The sequence below is a fragment of the Electrona antarctica genome (genome assembly GCF_951216825.1).
Source record: "Electrona antarctica genome assembly, contig: scaffold_26, whole genome shotgun sequence".
NCBI lineage: Eukaryota > Metazoa > Chordata > Actinopteri > Myctophiformes > Myctophidae > Electrona > Electrona antarctica.
The window spans coordinates 319657-339776 of NW_027636995.1; the positions used below are offsets into that span (position 1 = coordinate 319657).

The 20120-nt window shown below is 43.5% G+C and overlaps 1 protein-coding gene across 2 annotated transcripts in view; it reads left to right on the forward strand.

The window, feature by feature from the left end:
* Positions 1 to 2002: 2002 nt before the first annotated feature.
* The window catches only part of sfxn2 (sideroflexin 2), a 28729-nt gene continuing 10611 nt past the window's right edge, over positions 2003 to 20120 (forward strand). For both annotated transcript variants that reach the window (XM_079532280.1, XM_079532279.1), the window contains exons 1-7: positions 2003 to 2199; positions 5288 to 5578; positions 8135 to 8305; positions 12104 to 12202; positions 13126 to 13201; positions 15391 to 15476; positions 18651 to 18711. In XM_079532280.1, the coding sequence (XP_079388406.1) occupies positions 5430 to 5578; positions 8135 to 8305; positions 12104 to 12202; positions 13126 to 13201; positions 15391 to 15476; positions 18651 to 18711 (642 nt within the window). In that variant the 5' untranslated portion in view covers positions 2003 to 2199; positions 5288 to 5429. The remainder of the gene's footprint in view (positions 2200 to 5287; positions 5579 to 8134; positions 8306 to 12103; positions 12203 to 13125; positions 13202 to 15390; positions 15477 to 18650; positions 18712 to 20120) is intronic.

A 20120-nucleotide genomic window follows, 5' to 3' on the forward strand; every position in this document is an offset into this window, starting at 1 on the left:
CTGACGTAATTAAATCACACCCGGGTGAACTGGATGACCGTAGCAACCATGCTCATTTTTTCTGCACAAAAAAAGCCAGTTGTGAAATCACATCCGGGTGTGATTTCATTACGTCAGATCAGAGCTGATCAGGCTATATAATACCTTACCTTATATAATACCTCACATCGGACAAAAACTCCAGCTGAATCAACTTCATGGTCACAAATCATCACATCAGAAGACGACCCTACCTAGCCAAAGATCTTTAAAGACGGTGGGAAGCCCAATAGACGAGATGCAAGACAAAGTTTTGTCCAACACCAAGAGAATATTAGATCACGGCTGCTCTTTGCCGAGACAGACCCTCCTGACCAGACCCGAAGACGACCCTACCAGAATCAGACCTGAAGGCCATTCATTCTTTGAGACCTTTGAAACCAAAGATCTTTAAAGACGGTGGGAAGCCCAATAGACGAGACGCAAGACAAAGTCTTGTTCAACACCAAGAGAATATTAGATCACGGCTGCTCTTTACCAAGACAGACCCTCCTGACCAGACCCCAGCCAGACCCTCCTGACCAGACCACAGCTCATAGCTGATTAGGCTATATAATATCTTACGTTATATAATTCCGTACACCAGACAAACACCCCAGCTGAATCAACTGCATGGTCACAGATCATTTTCAAGGAAAAGAACATCAGAAGACGATACTTTCCATTCACATAAAATGAAACAACATAAAATTGACGACCCAACATAAATCAGAAGACGACCCTAGCAGAATCAGACCTGAAGGCCATTCAGTCTTTGAGACCCTTGAAGCCAAAGATTTTAAAGACGGTGGGAAGCCCAATAGACGAGACGCAAGACAAAGTCTTGTCCAACACCAAGAGAATATTAGATCACGGCTGCTCTTTGCCAAGACAGACCCTCCTGACCAGACCCCAGCCGGACCCTCCTGACCAGACCACAGCTCATAGCTGATTAGGCTGACAAACACCCCAGCTGAATCAACTGCATGGTCACAGATCATTTTCAAGGAAAAGAACATCAGAAGACGATACTTTCCATTCACATGAAATGAAACAACATAAAATTGATATTAAAAAAAAAGCCACTCTGCTCCAACAGAGTGGCTGTACCACCGAAAAGACATTACGTCAGACCACAGCTGATCATGCTATATAAAACCTTACACCACTCAGTTCACACGGGTGTGATTTTTATTTTTACGAGCGACACCGTCCTACGAGGGAGTAATATATCAGGCCCGGAGCTGCCCCAGACATCTGATTGGCCAACAGCAGAGCTTCCCTGGTTTGTGATTGGACAGCAGCTCCTCCCCTATGGGATCAAGTCGATTTGCAGGTTGCTGATCCGGTCTGGTTCTGGACAGGATACGGAAACCTGTCTTGCATGTGTGTGTGCGTGTAAATGACCGGATCCAGTAGGAGGCGCTGTAGACCGGATTACGCTGCATGAACACCAGGCTTTCCACAGGCGCTGGGGACTAGTGTTGCCATGTCTGCTTATTATAAGCGACTTTGGACTTGTTTTTCTGTATAGTTGGTTGTAAATATTGGTAGTTGATTGAAAAAAAATATATAATATATATATGTATGTCAACAGGCACCTAATTGGAAATTCAAGATTTGTGTATTTAAACATCTTTCCAAAATATATATAAAATAGATTAAAGATGTGTTGTGTGTGCTTGTTTTCGTAGAAATGGTTGGTTGATTGATTGATTGATTGATTGATTGAAGTATTTATTAACAGTTTGGAGAATTACAGTACATTTCAAGCACAACTCAACACAACACTGTTAACTGTGGACGGAACCTTGTTTACAATAGGGTCCACCTTTTTCAATTCATCATAACATTTTAGAGACGTACAAATATACACTTCTATATAGCCAAAAACAGGAAATCATCATAGAGGAGGTAAAAAGGGTGGAAAAAACATATAGGGGAAAAAAGGGGGTGGGTGGGGGATTTTAGGTGCCATTTGAGAGCGGTTTTGAAGGAGTCAAGGGATTCGCATGTCTTGTTGGCTCGGTCGGCTTGTTTCTCTCGCCAGATCTGGCAGCAGACAGTGCTGGTGACGCGGGGTAGTAGTAGTGCCACACACACCAGCACGGCCAAATGTGATATTATTGTAACTTGACAGCCTTTCTCTTCACTGTATACTGGTCGAGCAACCCCCCAAAGGTATGTATTTACTTCCTTTGTTTCACATGCACTTGGCTTGTCTAATATTATATCCATAAATCAAATGCATGGTTTACAATGTCATGTCATAATATTGTTGCAGCCAGCCATACACAGCGGCCACGAGTAACTTGGCTTGTAAGTTGTTGCATCACTATTCTTGTGTCGACTAGCCTGCCAAGCAAGCAATGTTTAAATAAATGTCTGACACACTTTTTGATCAGAGTGGATGTGATGTGACTCAGGACAGAAAGAAACCACAACACGTGACTTGTTGCTGCAAGGGGGGTGATGCCAGCATGCCACCCATACTGCCATACTGTAGACCAGAGCAGTGGGTGTGTGAAAACAGCAGATCTACAAGCTCACAACGCTTCGCAATGCGATGTGTTGTGAGCTTGTGGATTGGCTATTTTCCCCCACAACATATCTCCTTTTTTTTAAATATTATTTGGCCAATTAAAATGGTCTTTAAAGTCTTTAAATGGTCACTTCACTGTCATCTGGGGACCAAAAAATCATGTGGGGCATCTAGCATCTAGTTCTCAAAGTGGGGTGCAGGGTTTCTTAAAGGCGGTTCCAAATGGACCCTTGGCTTTACATGTCTATGTATTGTAACTATAAGGGTCCATTTGGTTCCACTTGTACACTCTCAGGGTTATGTTGGAGCCTTGAAATGAAGAGTTTTGTTTTTGTTTTTTTTAGAACCACTGATGTAGAGCAGTCCAGGTAATCCAGGTGATTTTACATTTGTCAGGTCAGGGCATCACATATGTGCAAACTGTGCATGCATATACTGTACAGGAGTCCTACAGTGTAATATTAATATGCATGCATTACAAACATGCCTCCTACAGTAGGATTACCATATTACTTCTGTTCTTCCTTTGTGTTGATGAACGCACGTGTGCGTGACTGTGTGTTCTAGAGATCCAGTTTGTCAAGCTTTTGGGACTTATCATGATTAAAAGAACCAGCCCCTCATTCTCCAAAGCGTGTAACCTAATCGTTCTATTTCGGTCTACTCCTCCTCGTCACCATAACCCCCCCTCCCCTTCATTCTACACCCTTTTAACCCAATAGTAATTTCATTTATATTTTTGCATATTCATCCACTCACATTAGTCAATCATAAATCTGTTAATCATCATAATGTCTTGAAGTTGACTCTATAAGGGGCATTTCTTTTTTTTACAAAGCTGGCTTGTGTCCAGTGTTTTCCCTCCATGCTGCCACAGACCTTGACCAGGCTTTCGTAAACAAACCGCAGCCCCGGCATACATGCAGCTGCACCCAACAACCCGGTATAAGCCAGCCCAGCCCAGCCTAGCCCAAACCAGGCCAAACCAGGCCATGCCAGGCCAAGGTTCAAGCTTGGTCTAGAGTAGACTGAACCTCCTGATCCTGATCTCATTCCATATTCTTTCACCTGATCGGGCAGCATTGGAGAGCAAAGAGAAAGAAAAATACAAAATATATCTTATCTAATTCTACATATCGTTGCTGGGAGGAAACCTCATAACTCCATTATTGAGTGCTATTGAACACCCTTTTATGTCTGTGTGTTGTTTCGAAAATATTGAACCAATGGAAAGTAGTAAAAAGTGCTTTGGACAAAACCTTAACTCCATTGGACCCTCAAAATGTCTGCTAAAGCAGCTAACCTCTCCCCCTCTCATAAAGTTAACACCAACTTTGATGAGGCTGTATTGCTCTGTTTTAAAAATGAACATTTTCGGTTTCCTTTCCGACAGCAGAGATATAATACACATGGCATATACTTGTCCAGCTGTTACAGTATGGTCAAGTATAAGGTATGTTACAGTATAAGGTGCATGCACTGCATGGACATTGCACCATGACATTTTAGACATTAAGGTGCAAAAATAATATCAGTGCATTGTTCTGTACATTTGTTTGAGCCTTTGAGGCCTACCAGGGGTCCAAAACTCCAAATAGAGCCGTACGGGCCTGAAACTCAGAGAGTGTACATTTGCAAGTGGAACCAAATGGACAGGTGTGTTGTGTTGTTTTCGTCGACTAAAACTATGACAAAAAATGTTCGTCGACTACCTTTTTTCACTGACGACAACTACATTAAAAACTAAGCCATGATGGCTAAAACTATGACTAAATATATTGTCAACAAATAAAAATGAAACTAAAATGTTAGGAAGGGACTAGTGGACAAGAGATCCAGTATAAGTCATTTTACAATTGGTTGCATCTACAACCTCACAACGCGTTGCGCTGTGAGCGTGCATGCGTGCGTGCGTGCGTGCGTGCGTGCGTGCGTGCGGGGAGAATGTTTAGGGTTAGGCCTATCACAAAGATGCAAAATTAATTAGTCATTTGGAGTGAAAATCGTCGGATCACCGATGGACAGACTGGTCAGGAGGACACTGTGGACACTTCGATTCACTGCTAAATATATGTAGCAACAGACTGTTGCGTTTGCGGCCCAGCCAGGCCAGCTGCTGTTCCTTTCTTTGGGGCTATTTATTTATTTAGTCAGTTCGAGAAAGGAATGCCGGCCCGTGCTCTCGGATCAAGCTGCTCTGAGCCCGTGTGGGGCTATTAAAACTGGTAGATGATATAATATGTAAGGCAATGATTCTAAAGGCTAATTTCTCCCTTGAGAATGTGGGCGGGTGGGACGGACAGGGTCACACGAGGGGCCTTTGTGTGTTTTATTGTGTCGCAACTTTTAGCCTAAATTCTTAGACGTTGCACTGACACGCACGCACGCAGTCGCACGCACGCACGCACACAGCCAGCCTATAGATATGGTCGAGTTAAAAGGTGCTAGTTTTCCCCGAGGCCTCTCTAGTTAGAGATCTATTAAATTTGTATGGGCTCTAACCGGGCTAGACTGGTTTAGATAAGGGGGTGAACCAGGGACAGCAGAGGCAGGGATTAGTTAGGTTTATTTATCGCTGGAGGGGGACATTGCATCATGGTCATTGAAAGCGATTACAATTCCGCTAAAGAATTTCCTTTTTTTTACCAGTTCCAACACCGCAGCCTCTTTGTTGTATTTGTAATACTGGCATAACTTTGCTTTTGTTTTGTTTTGTTTTTGTCTCAGGCGGGGATCATAGCAGTTGAGCAGGACTTAACCCGAGGCTAGCTTCCAAGGCCTGGACTTGCTCGACTATACCGTATATCGAGCTTCATTGTTTAATATCATATTATTGAGACTGTAAAAGGACATTAAAGGAAAAGCCACCATGAGTCCGTTTGACATCGACGCACCACGATGGGACCAGTCCACGTTCATGGGCCGGCTGAAGCACTTTGCCAACATCACCGACTGGAGAACAGTGGCCCTGTCGGACCAGCGCCTGGACGAGGCCAAAGCCCTGGTAGAGAGCTGCAGGTACACCAGACACACCACGCGCACACACACACACACACACACACACACACACACACACACACACACACACACACACACACACACACACACACACACACACACACACACACACACACACACACACACACACACACACACACACACCCCAGCGCCTGGACGAGGCCAAAGCCCTGGTAGAGAGCTGCAGGTACACCACACACACACACACACACACACACACACACACACACACACACACACACACACGCCAGCGCCTGGACGAGGCCAAAGCCCTGGTAGAGAGCTGCAGTTACACCAGACACACACACAGTAAACAATCCACAAGTCACCGGCCTCTGTGAAGTTTATAGTGTACAGACATGTGGATATGCATATGCACGCACACGCACGTGCGCACGCACACATGCACGCGCACGCACGCACGCACACACACCAGTGTTGTTTTTGGCAGCAAATTTCAAGTCTCTTGAATAGTTTTCGTTTAGTTTCAGTCACATTTTAGTCACCCGGAATTTTAGTCGACTAAATGTCATAAGATTCTAGTCGACCTAATCTACAGTTGATTTAGGCGACTAAAATGTATTTTGGCGGGCCTTGATGCCGTCGTAATGAGTGATTTTACACTTGCTGAAAATAGCCGATCTACAAGGTCACAACGCGTCGCACGGCTATTTTCAGCATGCAACAAATATTGTAAAATCTCATACTGGATCTCTTGTCCACTAGTCCCTTCCTAACATTTTAGTCTCGTTTTTATTTGTCGCAATTGTCAGTATATTTAGTCTTAGTTTTAGTCATCATAGCTTAGTTTTTATTTAGTTTCCGTTTAGTTTTCGTCAGTGGGAAAAAAGGTAGTTGACGAAAAACTTTCGTCTTAGTTCTAGTCGACAAAATCAACACTAAGTAAGTAGCCTTGCCGAGCCATGAGGCCCATAGGTCAGGAGCCTATCTCCTGTTTCTGTAGCGTGAGGCAGCTTGATGTACAAGTACACCTCCTGGACATGATGCTAGTATCATGCTGAGTGTCAAGCAGGGAGGCACTGGGTCCCATTTTTTTTAGAGTCTTTGGTATGACCCGACTGGGGATTGAACCCCAGCCTCCCAGTCCCAGGGCGGACACTCTAACCACAAGGACACTGATCTGGCAAAAAAAGAAGAAAATCAACACTGCCAGACACAAAACTCACACACACCAACTTCACACATTTGCGTCTACCCAACCACGGTGAAATAACACAGATTGGTCACTTCGTACATGCACTACACTACTAGAAAACCCCCAGAATCTGTGCATATTACACTGCTGTTTTGACCGCGGCGGAGGCGTGGCTTTCACCCCATTATCTCAGTTGGGGCAGATTCGCTCCCCACGACATTCTTTACCATTCCATGCCTGTCGGGTTGCAACGCGGACGGGGCTGAGGCGGCTCAATCGGACGTCGCAACGTTCGCCACGGAAACTCTGCTCGCTTTAGGCTTGCTCGGTGGTGGGCGGCTCTCGTGGCTTAGAGTTTACTCGAGGCGGCGCCCCTCCGTTGTGGTCTAAAACTATAGGGCGGTCTACTCTATGGGAAGAATTTCAGTGTGAATCTGTACAGATTTGGGGGTTTTCTAATAGTGTATGTACGGAATCCAATCCCTGTTGTTATTTCACTGTGTTTGGGTGAGATCTGGTTGGTTTATCACGTGTCACCTGGCTGTTACTGACAGCTATTTCATCATGCGAGTCTAGAGGGTCCGTTATACCAAAAAAAAACTGCAGATCTGGTAGCGCGACATTATTCCCGGTGCGTGACACTGTCTGGCACACCATGACTTAAGTATAAATCACCCATGAGTGTTTCTCAGTGGTTCGCTCCAGGGTAGCTTCCATTCAACTAAGGACCAACGGGTTTGTCACACAGGCCTATATAGGGTTGTCGCGAATCTCACGATCATGACATTTTAGTTGACAATTCATTATTGTAAAACAAATTGCAATTCATTATTATTATTTTTTTTGTGTGTAAATATTTGTCTTTTAGGCAAAATTTGCATTTGGCAGATGATAACAAATAATTTAAATATACACAGAATTAAATTACATTGTCTGAATGTGTTTCACGGTTGAAAATACTTTTAACCCATTTTGGGCGGGAACCCCTTTAGCTTTTGAAAAATAGCAGATCTACAAGCTCATAGCGCGCCACCAAGTGCCGCGCTACGAGCTTGTAGGTCTGCTATTTTTGAAAAATTGAAGAACGACTGACATAGAAATATAGCTTTTTGAGAAAACTGTCATTTTCAAACAGACATTTTTAGAATCTGATCTCAGGTCAAAATGGGTTAAAGATAAGTTTACAATTGGTAAAAGATTCAGGTTGGGTTTAGGATTAGGATTGGACATTAGGGTTTTTTTTAGGGGTTGGAATTAAGAGTCAAACATGATTTATACTCGTGTGTCGTGCACCGAAAAATAGCTGATCGGATCTACACGCTCACAACTATATAAAAAAATAGAAAATAAAAAAAATGATTGTGTGTGTGTGTGTGTGTTGTCTTGTGTGCTGTGTGCAGGGCGGGCTCCCTCCCCCCGGGCACCACAGAGGAACAGCTCCACTACGCCAAGAAGCTGTACGACTCAGCCTTCCACCCGGACACGGGAGACCGCATGAACCTCATCGGACGCATGTCCTTCCAGGTCCCCGGAGGCATGGCCATCACTGGGTTCATGCTGCAGTTCTACAGGTATGTATAACATGTCCTTCCAGGTCCCAGGAGGCATGGCCATCACTGGGTTCATGCTGCAGTTCTACAGGTATGTATAACATGTCCTTCCAGGTCCCAGGAGGCATGGCCATCACTGGGTTCATGCTGCAGTTCTACAGGTATGTATAACATGTCCTTCCAGGTCCCAGGAGGCATGGCCATCACTGGGTTCATGCTGCAGTTCTACAGGTATGTATAACATGTCCTTCCAGGTCCCCAGGAGGCATGGCCATCACTGGGTTCATGCTGCAGTTCTACAGGTATGTATAACATGTCCTTCCAGGTCCCAGGAGGCATGGCCATCACTGGGTTCATGCTGCAGTTCTACAGGTATGTATAACATGTCCTTCTAGGTCCCCTGGAGGCATGGCCATCACTGGGTTCATGCTGCAGTTCTACAGGTATGTATAACATGTCCTTCCAGGTCCCCTGGAGGCATGGCCATCACTGGGTTCATGCTGCAGTTCTACAGGTATGTATAACATGTCCTTCCAGGTCCCCGGAGGCATGGCCATCACTGGGTTCATGCTGCAGTTCTACAGGTATGTATAACATGTCCTTCCAGGTCCCAGGAGGCATGGCCATCACTGGGTTCATGCTGCAGTTCTACAGGTATGTATAACATGTCCTTCCAGGTCCCCGGAGGCATGGCCATCACTGGGTGCATGCTGCAGTTCTACAGGTATGTATAACATGTCCTTCCAGGTCCCCTGGCGGCATGGCCATCACTGGGTTCATGCTGCAGTTCTACAGGTATGTATAACATGTCCTTCCAGGTCCCCGGAGGCATGGCCATCACTGGGTGCATGCTGCAGTTCTACAGGTATGTATAACATGTCCTTCCAGGTCCCCTGGCGGCATGGCCATCACTGGGTTCATGCTGCAGTTCTACAGGTATGTATAACATGTCCTTCCAGGTCCCAGGAGGCATGGCCATCACTGGGTTCATGCTGCAGTTCTACAGGTATGTATAACATGTCCTTCCAGGTCCCCGGAGGCATGGCCATCACTGGGTTCATGCTGCAGTTCTACAGGTATGTATAACATGTCCTTCCAGGTCCCAGGAGGCATGGCCATCACTGGGTTCATGCTGCAGTTCTACAGGTATGTATAACATGTCCTTCCAGGTCCCCGGAGGCATGGCCATCACTGGGTGCATGCTGCAGTTCTACAGGTATGTATAACATGTCCTTCCAGGTCCCCTGGCGGCATGGCCATCACTGGGTTCATGCTGCAGTTCTACAGGTATGTATAACATGTCCTTCCAGGTCCCCGGAGGCATGGCCATCACTGGGTGCATGCTGCAGTTCTACAGGTATGTATAACATGTCCTTCCAGGTCCCCTGGCGGCATGGCCATCACTGGGTTCATGCTGCAGTTCTACAGGTATGTATAACATGTCCTTCCAGGTCCCAGGAGGCATGGCCATCACTGGGTTCATGCTGCAGTTCTACAGGTATGTATAACATGTCCTTCCAGGTCCCCGGAGGCATGGCCATCACTGGGTTCATGCTGCAGTTCTACCGGTATGTATAACATGTCCTTCCAGGTCCCAGGAGGCATGGCCATCACTGGGTTCATGCTGCAGTTCTACCGGTATGTATAACATGTCCTTCCAGGTCCCAGGAGGCATGGCCATCACTGGGTTCATGCTGCAGTTCTACCGGTATGTCCCTTCAAAGCCCGGATATATTTCTACTTTAAAAAAAAGAGAGATTTCAACCTTACTACTACTTTGTACTACTGGTACTAAGCAGAGGAAAATATGTAAAAAAAAAAGAAGAAAAAAAAAACACGTGTTATGCAAATGTTATGCACATTTGTAATAATTATTAAAATAATAATAATAAATGAATAATTTACATTTGGGGGATATCTTTCACAATTATCGATAAAACATGTTCTAGACATTCTAATGATCACAACAAATATATATATTAGTCCTTTTACTTACTATTTTCAGGGTTAAAGGTTAAAGGTCAAAGGTTAAAAATTGTTCAGAGTCCAGAGATTTTTAAGTTGTGTGAATTTCTGTGGGGGGTATTTATATGCAAATATCATGACCAATGGCATTGCAAGAATAAACAATGAACACCAATGATGATGTTTAGGTGAAAAAAGAACAGAAAAAAAAAGTTTTAATTAATTCAAATATAAATGGTTGTAATGTTGCAACGGTGGGTCTTGCCACCATTCAATGCAGCCAACATGGACATTTTACTGACGTTGTTTACAGCCATTGTCCGACGTGACGTTGTCCGATTATTACTAACCGTAACAGCTAACCCTAACCTCGGTCTTAATAATTCATAATTCCCTTAACCCTGCCTATATCAGTCTTAACCGACCATGTAAGTCTGATGATCCACGATGTTTTCGCTTCGGTGGCAGCAATTTCACTTCCCCATTTCCTAGTCGCCTACTCAGCGGTAGGCAGTATGTGGAAATGTCCATCCTGCCTGCATTGAATGGTCTTGATAAGAACATAACTGGTGATTATGTAAGGGATAATATCTGGCTAGGTGGTCATTGTCGGGAGATAATTCACCGACAGGGAGTTTAACCACCTCGGAAGGTGAATTATCTCCCGACAATGACCACCTAGCCAGATATTATCCCGCTTATTACATGGCTAACTAACATAAATTAATACATTGACCCAAAACACAACAAAAAAAGTATTCCATAAGTTCGCGCTGGCTGCGTCTGCAGCTGCAGGGCTGGAGCACTGTCGGAAAACAAGGAAGTGAGTTGATCAAATAGAATCCATTTTCGGGTACTGCTTCGTCTATTTCTCGCTCAAATGTTTTCAAAAACATTTTTAAGAGCAATGTTAATGTTTAGCTGTAAATGACATTGTGTGTCACTAGTGTGTGTGTGTGTGTGTTTACATGGCTGTCATGTTGAAAACAGCATTAAATCAAGCGGGGCGCAGCCGCGCAGCTGGTGCTCAGAGGGTTTGATTAGGCAGCGGTCAGTTGTACAGCGGAGCGGTCATTATCGACACATAATTCACCGCTGAATTAAGCGATTGACCAATCAGAATCAAGCATTCAACCAAGCCATGTAATAAAGGTTGATAACATTCCATTGATTGGTCTTGATAAGAACATGCTGTTGATTATAGGTTGATAACATTCCATTGATTGGTCTTGATAAGAACATATTGGTGATTATACCATTCAAAGCGGGTGTATATACACCCGTGTTTTCAACGTCCTAGGGCATTATTTGATGTGTATGATGAAGTCTGTATCGAGAATCATGCAGCCTACTGTACTGTATGTGTCATTTTCATTTTATCCCATTCTGGGCGGGAACCCCTTTTGGTGTTTTAAGCATTCTGTTCTACTTTAGCTTTTGGAAAATAGCAGATCTACAAGCTCGTAGCGCGGCACTCTTGCTATTTTTAAAAAATTGTGAAAATCTGGCACAAATCTTTGAATATATATTCTTTCAGAGCGAATGTTTTTAACTCAAATCTTTGCTTCTGGGGGGGTCCCTGGAACAACATGTTTTCAGACGGGGGTCGGCGGCATATTACATAAAAATTTTTGGGTTCTTGACATGAAATATTGAGCACCACTGATATAGAAACATAGGTATTTCAGAAAACTGTCATGATTTTAGAAAACATTATTTAAATTTCGATGTCTGGCCTAAATGGGTTAAGGAACCGGAACCGATAAAATCCCGAAAAATCCCCCAACCCTACCTACCTGCCCCTCACTCTCTCTGCTGTGTGTGTGTGTGTGTGTGTGTGTGTGTGTGTGTTAGGACAGTCCCAGCGGTGGTGTTCTGGCAGTGGGTCAACCAGTCCTTCAATGCTCTGGTGAACTACACCAACCGCAACGCTGCCTCTCCCATCACGCCCAAGTAAGAGAGCCTCAGGTGTTCTTCATCATCCCATTAATGAGCCTTACAGGACTAAGAGCAGGATGTTAGCCGGGCTGAAAGAAACCTTCGAGATGCACCCCACCCACCCAGTGAAAAGGAATATCGACAAGATGTTTATGGGTTTTAAATGTGATATTCGCCACGACGTCCCACTTAATAATGTAGTAATAATGGTCTCTTTGAGGTGGAAACTAGATTTCTGCACAGCGCCGTTTCAAACGGGAAGCGATGCAGAGACGTTTGTGTATTGTGTATTTTGTGTATTTTTCATGACGTTATTGGAAAGAAACAAACGTATTGACATTTCATATATATATGAGGGCCTGCCATCGTGCAACCTCCAGCTTTTCACCAGAGCAGAAAAACTGAATTTATTTATTTTTTATCCAAAATGAGCACAGGCAGACTCTTCACATACTAGAACATGTCTGAAATAAGTGTGAAAGTAAATATGAAATAAATGCTTAAACATGTCGCTAGGTGTAATGTTAGAGTCCACAGAAGTGAACCTTTCCGGCCTGTTTTCTCAACTCGCTGTTTCTCTGCTAGACATCACTCTTATCAGCCATATCTCCAAAACTGGTGGGTCAAACTGAACAACCAATATGTCAATTTGAAGCTATGATTCCCTGCTTTCATGTGATATGAAGGAAAAAAAAAAAATATATATATATATATATCATCTCTGCCGGGTCGGAAACCTGAAATGTCCAAAACTGTTCCAATCCTTTCCAGTTTTCTAATTTAAAAGTAGCAGATCTACAAGCTCAAAACGTGTCACTTCGCGCCACGTTTTGAGCTTGTAGATCTGCTACTTTTGATGCTTTTGTGTGTGACGCTGTAGTGTGATCAAGTAGGTCGTTATTTAGAAAGCATTTTGAAGTATTTCTTTCATCGTTTAGGCAGATCGGAATAGCGTACGCTACTGCAACCAGCACGGCCTTAGCAACAGCGGTGGGACTTAACCTCTACACAAAGGTAAAACGCACGCAACGCACACACAAACACATGGGGACGTGCACACATAGACATCAAAGGGGGCTTCAGCCCCTGCCCTTTTACCCGTCTGTAAAACAACTGCCCCTCTCCAGACCACGAATGCAGCGTTTACTATGTTGAATGAGGTCCTTTCCATGCCACGCCGGAAGGCAGCATTCAGGAGAATTCCTGAACTTGGAACGTAGCATTTTGCGTTGAACAAATGTATTTAGAAATCCATGTCGTTACACACCGCATCTCCACTAGCTAAAGAGTGCTGGGTTGCGCCCCGAAAAGAGCTGATCTACAAGCTCTCAACGCGTCGCAGCGTGACGCGTTGTGAGCTTGTAGATCAGCTATTTTCGTCCAAAAGTGCCCTCTTATGGGATTTCGGCCCCTGTCTCTCTAACACACTCTGCACGTACCTGAAGAAACACACACACACACACACACACACACGTTTGTAATACTATAGCCTACTTGTGAGGACGTCAATCTTTTAGCATGGTGGTTTTTATGAATGACATTAAAACATTTATTTTAAAAACTACATTTCTTTTTTTTTTAAAAGCTCTATAACTCATTTGTATACTAAACCAAAAGGATTTAATTCCCCCTGATTGTACACACCTACGGTAACTCCCCAAAATGAGATTGAACCATAATGTTTTTTTGGGTTTTTTTGTTTTTGTCTATTTCTCAAATCCTATGTCTCACTCACTCACTCACACACGTACGTGCGCGCGCGCGCGCGCGCGCGCACGCACGCTCTGACACGGACACACACACACGGTCACACAGTGCATGACTTGAAGGTCATTGTAGCGGTCATGTTGTCTCAGTTATTAGGTCAGGAGTGAGCAGAGGTTGGAACAGCCTTAGACATTGACTCAGTGGCCAGTCAGTGTTTCCTGTGCATTCTTCTGTTTGTGTCTCTTTAATACCAACAAAATGATCCACATTGTCAATCAATATCAGGCACGTGCAGAGAGTGTTAGAGAGGCAGGGGCTGGAATCCCAAAATAGCAGATCTACAAGCTCACAACGCGTCGCAGCGCGACGCGTTGAGAGCTTGTAGATCAGCTATTTTAGGGGCGCAACCCTGTAGTCTTTAGCTAGTGGAGATGTGGTGTAACGACATGGATTTCGAAACAAATTAGTTCAATGCAAAAATGCTGCGTTCGAGTTCAGGAGACTTCTGGGGAAAAAAAATCAATTCTCCTGAATGTCTATTTTAGAAATATCGTGAAAATGTGGCGCAAAGCTGGTATATTCTTTCAGAGCAAATGTTTTTTTAACTCAAATCTTTGCTTCTGGGGGCGGGGGGGGTCCCTGGAACAAAATATTTTCAGATGGGGGTCGGCGGCCAAATACATTTTTTTTGGGGATCCTTGACATGAAAATGTTTGAGAACGACTGATATAGAAACCCATGTTTCTATATCAGTCGTTTTTCAGAAAACTGTCAGGATTTAGTAGACATTTGTAGAATTGTCCTCGGTTCTAAATGGGTTACGTAATTAAGTAGAGTGTTATATATCACACAATGAAGTAATAAGAAATGATTTGTGCCGGTTGTGAACTCTTGACAGACTTTTGAGTCTGACTGACGTTATTGTTGCCATAATATTCCTGAAGAATGGTCCCCTCGGGGGATCAGTAACAAGTGTTAATCTTATCTTTAACCCATTTAGGCCTGACATCGAAATTTAAAAAATGTCTTTTTAAAATGTATTTTTTTCCTGAAAAACCTCATGTTTTCTATATCAGTGGTTCTCAATATTTCATGTCAAGGACCCCAAAAATTATATGTAATATGCCGCCGACCCCCCCATCTGAAAATATGTTGTTCCAGGGACCGTCCGGAAGCAAAGATTTGAGTGAAAAAACGGAAACTCTGAAAGAATATATATTCAAAGATTTGAGGTACCTTTTTCACGATTTTTTAAAAATAGCAGACCTACAAGCTCGTGGCGCGCTACGAGCTTGTAGATCTGCTGTTTTCCAATAGCTAAATTATAACATAATGTTTAAAACACCAAAAGGGGTTCCCGCTCAAAATGGGTTAAAACATACTATTATTGTAATCTGTTCATATTTTCCTCTACATGCTGGCTGGATGATCAAATATTTGTCAAACTATTTTGCTCATGTTTTCTCTCTCGTCTTGTGATTTCACTCTGGTTGCAGAAAGCCCCCCCCCTGGTGGCGCGCTGGGTCCCCTTCGTAGCGGTGGCGTCGGCCAACTGCGTCAACGTTCCAATGATGAGACAACAGTGAGTTCCTCATGGCTGCAGTCAGCGTTTTATCAGAAGCAAAGATTTGATTTAAAAATGTTCGTTCTGAAGAAATATATATTCCAAATTTGCGCCACTTTTTCACGATTTTTTTTGCTTGATAAAACCAATCTGATTCCAATCTGGTTAGGCCAAAACTCTGATAACATTGGCCTGCTAGTCTGAACATAGCCTGGAACTCACCTATGCTTTTTATGGCATAGGCAGCTCCCGGCACGATCCGCCGGGAGAAACTATGCGCAGCTGCGCGACATGCGACTAATTACTTAGAGCGACACAGAGAGAGAGGAGTGTGTGCGTGTGTGTCAATTTAACAAAGGTGCAGACGATCAGAAATCAGCAGAGAGTGAGAGATGTTTGCACTACTCTATGCCGAATTGAAGTGGACTCGGACCCAGACTTTTTTTTTCTCCCTTGGAAAAAAAAACGTCTGTGTTTCCGAGGCTAGTCTGAACATTACCTTTTAGAAAAAGAGTTGCTTTGTGGATTTTATTCCACAGACATTTCAACATCTCTGGTGTCCGTTCTGAACGGGACGTTCCCCCAGGGGTCATTGTGGTGGACATTGTTGTCCGAATCAAGTGTTGTTTTTGGCATCACGTTTAGATTTTTAGTTTTAGTCATAGTCTCTTGAATAGTTTTGTCATTTAGTTTTAGTCACATTTTAGTCACCTGGAATGTTTTAGTGTTAGTCCAGTTTTAGTCGACTAAATCTACAGTTGATTTAGTCGACTCAAATGTATTCTGACGGGCCTTGATGCCATCGTAATGATTGTTTTTTACATTTGCTGAAAATAGCCGATCTACAAGCTCACAACGCAGCGCCAACAGCGTTGTTTTAGCTTAGTTTTCATTTAGTTTCCAATTAGTTTTCGTCAGTGAAAAAAGGTAGACATTTTTCCTTTTTTAGTTTTAGTCGACGAAAACAACACTGGTCAGAATTCCATTTTTTTTCCACGGACGTACAGAATGAGTGGACGATAATATCACCAGAAACGCATACAGAGCTATAGCCCTGAATGACCTTAACAGGTCTGTAACTCTGAGAGTGTATTTATTTGTACACTCTAAGAGTTAAGGGTGTCTTTCCTTGCAAATAAAACATTTGAGAACATAGTTAGACTCACAATATGCCATAGTGTTATTCATATTCTGAAGAAAACCTGGAGACGGGGCGGGGGGGAGTTCCAGACCCACAGGAACGCACCCAGGTTGCCGGCCCGGTTCCGGCGAGCCGCCTCGTGTCCGAAACGGTTGAGAAATGACAGAGTTACCGTGTGGGGGTACCTCTACTGTACCCTCCACTGAACTGTACTGGCACACCCGAAATCACCATATATACAGTTAATATGTGTGTGTGTTTGGTTGCGCACAGGTGGTGAAAAACAACCATGCTGTTTTCGTGCTCGGACGCACCCACCCACCCAGCCACCCACACACATAGCTCCGTAAGGGAGTGGTTGCACCACTCAAAAAGAAAATCTAAAATTTGCCATGGACAAATTTGGAAATTTTTCCATACACGGAAAAATGTGTACACACACACACACACACACACACACACACACACACACATAGTGCTCCGGAGAAATGTATTACAGACAAGAGACAAGACAAGAAAACAAGGTCTCAATGTGAGGTCTTTGTCAGGTTTTTTTTCCTGGTCAAAAGGTTGTTTGTCTCTTGCCTAGTAGTACGTGTGCGATGCATTTTTGTCGGGCAGCTAGTGCGGCGTGCAGAGCTATTTTGGAACATTTTGACCATGAGCGATGAAAGGTCAACGTGTGTGTGTGTGTGTGTGTGTGTGCGTGCGCGGAAATGAGTTCCAGCAGTCTGCCTGTGTCACAGTTCTCACCGGTATATTTGTATAAGTTGCTCTTGTCTTGATACAACGCTGACGAAGGCCATAGGCCCAAACGCGTACGTCTGCTTTGCCGCATAAAATACCAGTGATGAAATAATAAGACCTGACATCGAAATAAAATTAATGACCTCATGTTTCTGTATCGGTGGTTCTCAATATTTCATGTCAAAGACCCCAAAAATTATATGTAATATGCCTCCGCCCCCCCCCCATCTCAAATATGTTGTTCCAGGGACCTCCCCAGAAGCAAAGATTTGAGTTAAAATGTTCACTCTGTAATAATATATATTCAAAGGTTTGAGGCATATTTTCACGATTTTTCAAAAATAGCAGACCTACAAGTTCGTAGCGCGCCACTCGGTGGCGTGCTACGAGCTTGTAATGAAATGAAATGAAATGAAATCTATATTTACCCAGGGTATCTGGGCTAAGCTCAAGAACTTGTTTCCAGCCAGGCCCTGCTCATAGAACACATTTCATCGTAGTGGTTCAATGCCTTGTTCAAAGGGCACTTCAGCGGTGGTAATTTTAACGTGTCGGACGGCTGATTCGAACTAGGAACCTTCCGGTATCAAGACCGCGCCGCTATCCGTTCGGCCACCGCTGCCACGATCTGGTATATCTGCTATCTGTAGATCTGCTATTTTTCAATAGCTAAATTATAACAATGTTTAAAACACCAAAAGGGGTTCCCGCCCAAAAATGGGTTAAAGGACAGTTCAGTGAGTGCTGGCATTCTCTCTCTCTTTTAAATGTTTAATAATTCCCCGACCATGCACCCGGTAAGGTGATTGAGACGTGCGTGCTTCCTTGATTTAGTTGTGTTACAACTAAGAGCCATGTAAAACAAACGGTGCCAACACAAACATTAACCCATTTTGACCTGAGATCAGATTCTAAAAATGTCTTCTACATCCTGACAGTTTTCTGAAAAAGCTGTTTCTATGTCAGTCGTTCTTCAAAAAATAGCAGACCTATTTTTCAATAGCTAAAGCATAACATAATTGCTAACACCAAAAGGGGTTCCCGCCCAAAATGGGTTAAACGCCATTAACAATAAAGAGACAATATGACGTAATGAGGCACATTTTCCCTTCATTGTCAATGGCGTTTACTAAACAAACATTGAACTAAAGACACACATTAAACCTGTGTATAGGAGGGGCTGGCGCCCCTCAAAAATGAAACGCTGATTAGAAGCAAATATCAATGAGAGAAAACGACTGAATATGAGATTCTCCTCTGCCTCTTTTCATTTCTAACCCCTGTTCTGGCATCTGTCTTTTAAGGGAGATCCTGCATGGCATTGCTGTGACGGATGAGAATGGCAATAAATTGGGCCAATCTAAGGTAAGCAAGCTTAAATATAATAGGGTTTAGTGGATTTTAAAATCATGTTTTGTAAGGGTGGATGCCATCGTGACTCGACCAATTGGGATCCTATAGCTTAATACTAGCATGTCTGAACTCTTCTCACCTACTACTATGACTATAGAGCGTCGCAGTCCCGCCTCCTACCCTGGACCAGGAAATGAAACCCAATGCATTTTTCCCATAGACATTTCTTAAAGTATTTATTTAAAGACGGTTACGCCGCGGACAAAGCCAACTCCAGTCGTGACAACTCATGACAACACAAACAATATTTTGGACCAAACAAATAATTACAAAGAAGAAAAACAACAAAAAAAGTGTTGTAACCTGCCGTTTTTTTTCTTCTTTCTAATTATTTGTTCGGCCCAAAAAATTGTGTTTGTTGTCATGATTTGTCACGACTCGAGTTGGCTTTGTCCACGGCGTAAACGTCTTTAAATAAATACTTTCTGAAATGTCTATGAGGAAAATGAACGGAGAATCATTTCCTGGTCCAGGGTAGGAGGCGGGACTGCGACGCTCTATAGCTGCCGGTCAAGATGACCGTGTTTTTCGTGCGATTTGATTGGCCACTCTCTCCCCCACTCGTCTAATGATCTTCACACCTCTCCCTGCACCCGTTGACGGCTTGCCATTGTCTTCTAAATGTTACATTCCAACTAATTCCTCATGTGTCTACAAATGTAGGCTACTCGCAACATGTAGACTAAAATGTTGTTTTAGGTTTGGTTTATTGGCCATGTATTGCGTAAACCCACATCTTGCCTTTGAGGGGAAGAGCTGCTCATCCACCGTGATGTTCACTCCAGGCACATAGCAAGATTTGCAGTTGTCTGTGAACTGATTCCAAATATCCGTTATTGCCGCAAACTTGTCTTGCTTCTTTGCGGGCGAGTCTTGCGCAGGTAGCGCATGATGGATTTGAACGAGCAGTAGGGATGTGTAAATGTGTCAAAAATGAAAATCGATTAGCATAATTCAATATGAATCAATTATCGACTAATCGATAAGCCCCCCCCCCCCCCCAAAACAAATAAAAATAAAAATAAATATATATTTTTTTTTTAAAGGAAAAAAAAGTGTTGAGCCAATTGATCACCATAGCAACCCCAGCCTAGGCCTGATTAGGTAAATTCCCAACACCTGCTAAATCCTCCAAACATGTATCTTGATTGGAATCAATCTCCACTCACACTCAATGAGTCACACTCCTCATGCAGCTACACAGACACATCCCAGGCACACTTAAGCCTATAGCCCTGTCCTGTTTGGATGACAGTATTGCCTTTCCAACAGATTTTCATTAAAAAATATTTTTTTTTCCCCCCGATTATCGATTATTAATTTTCATTATCGATTTCGGGTCCCGTTAACGATAATCGATT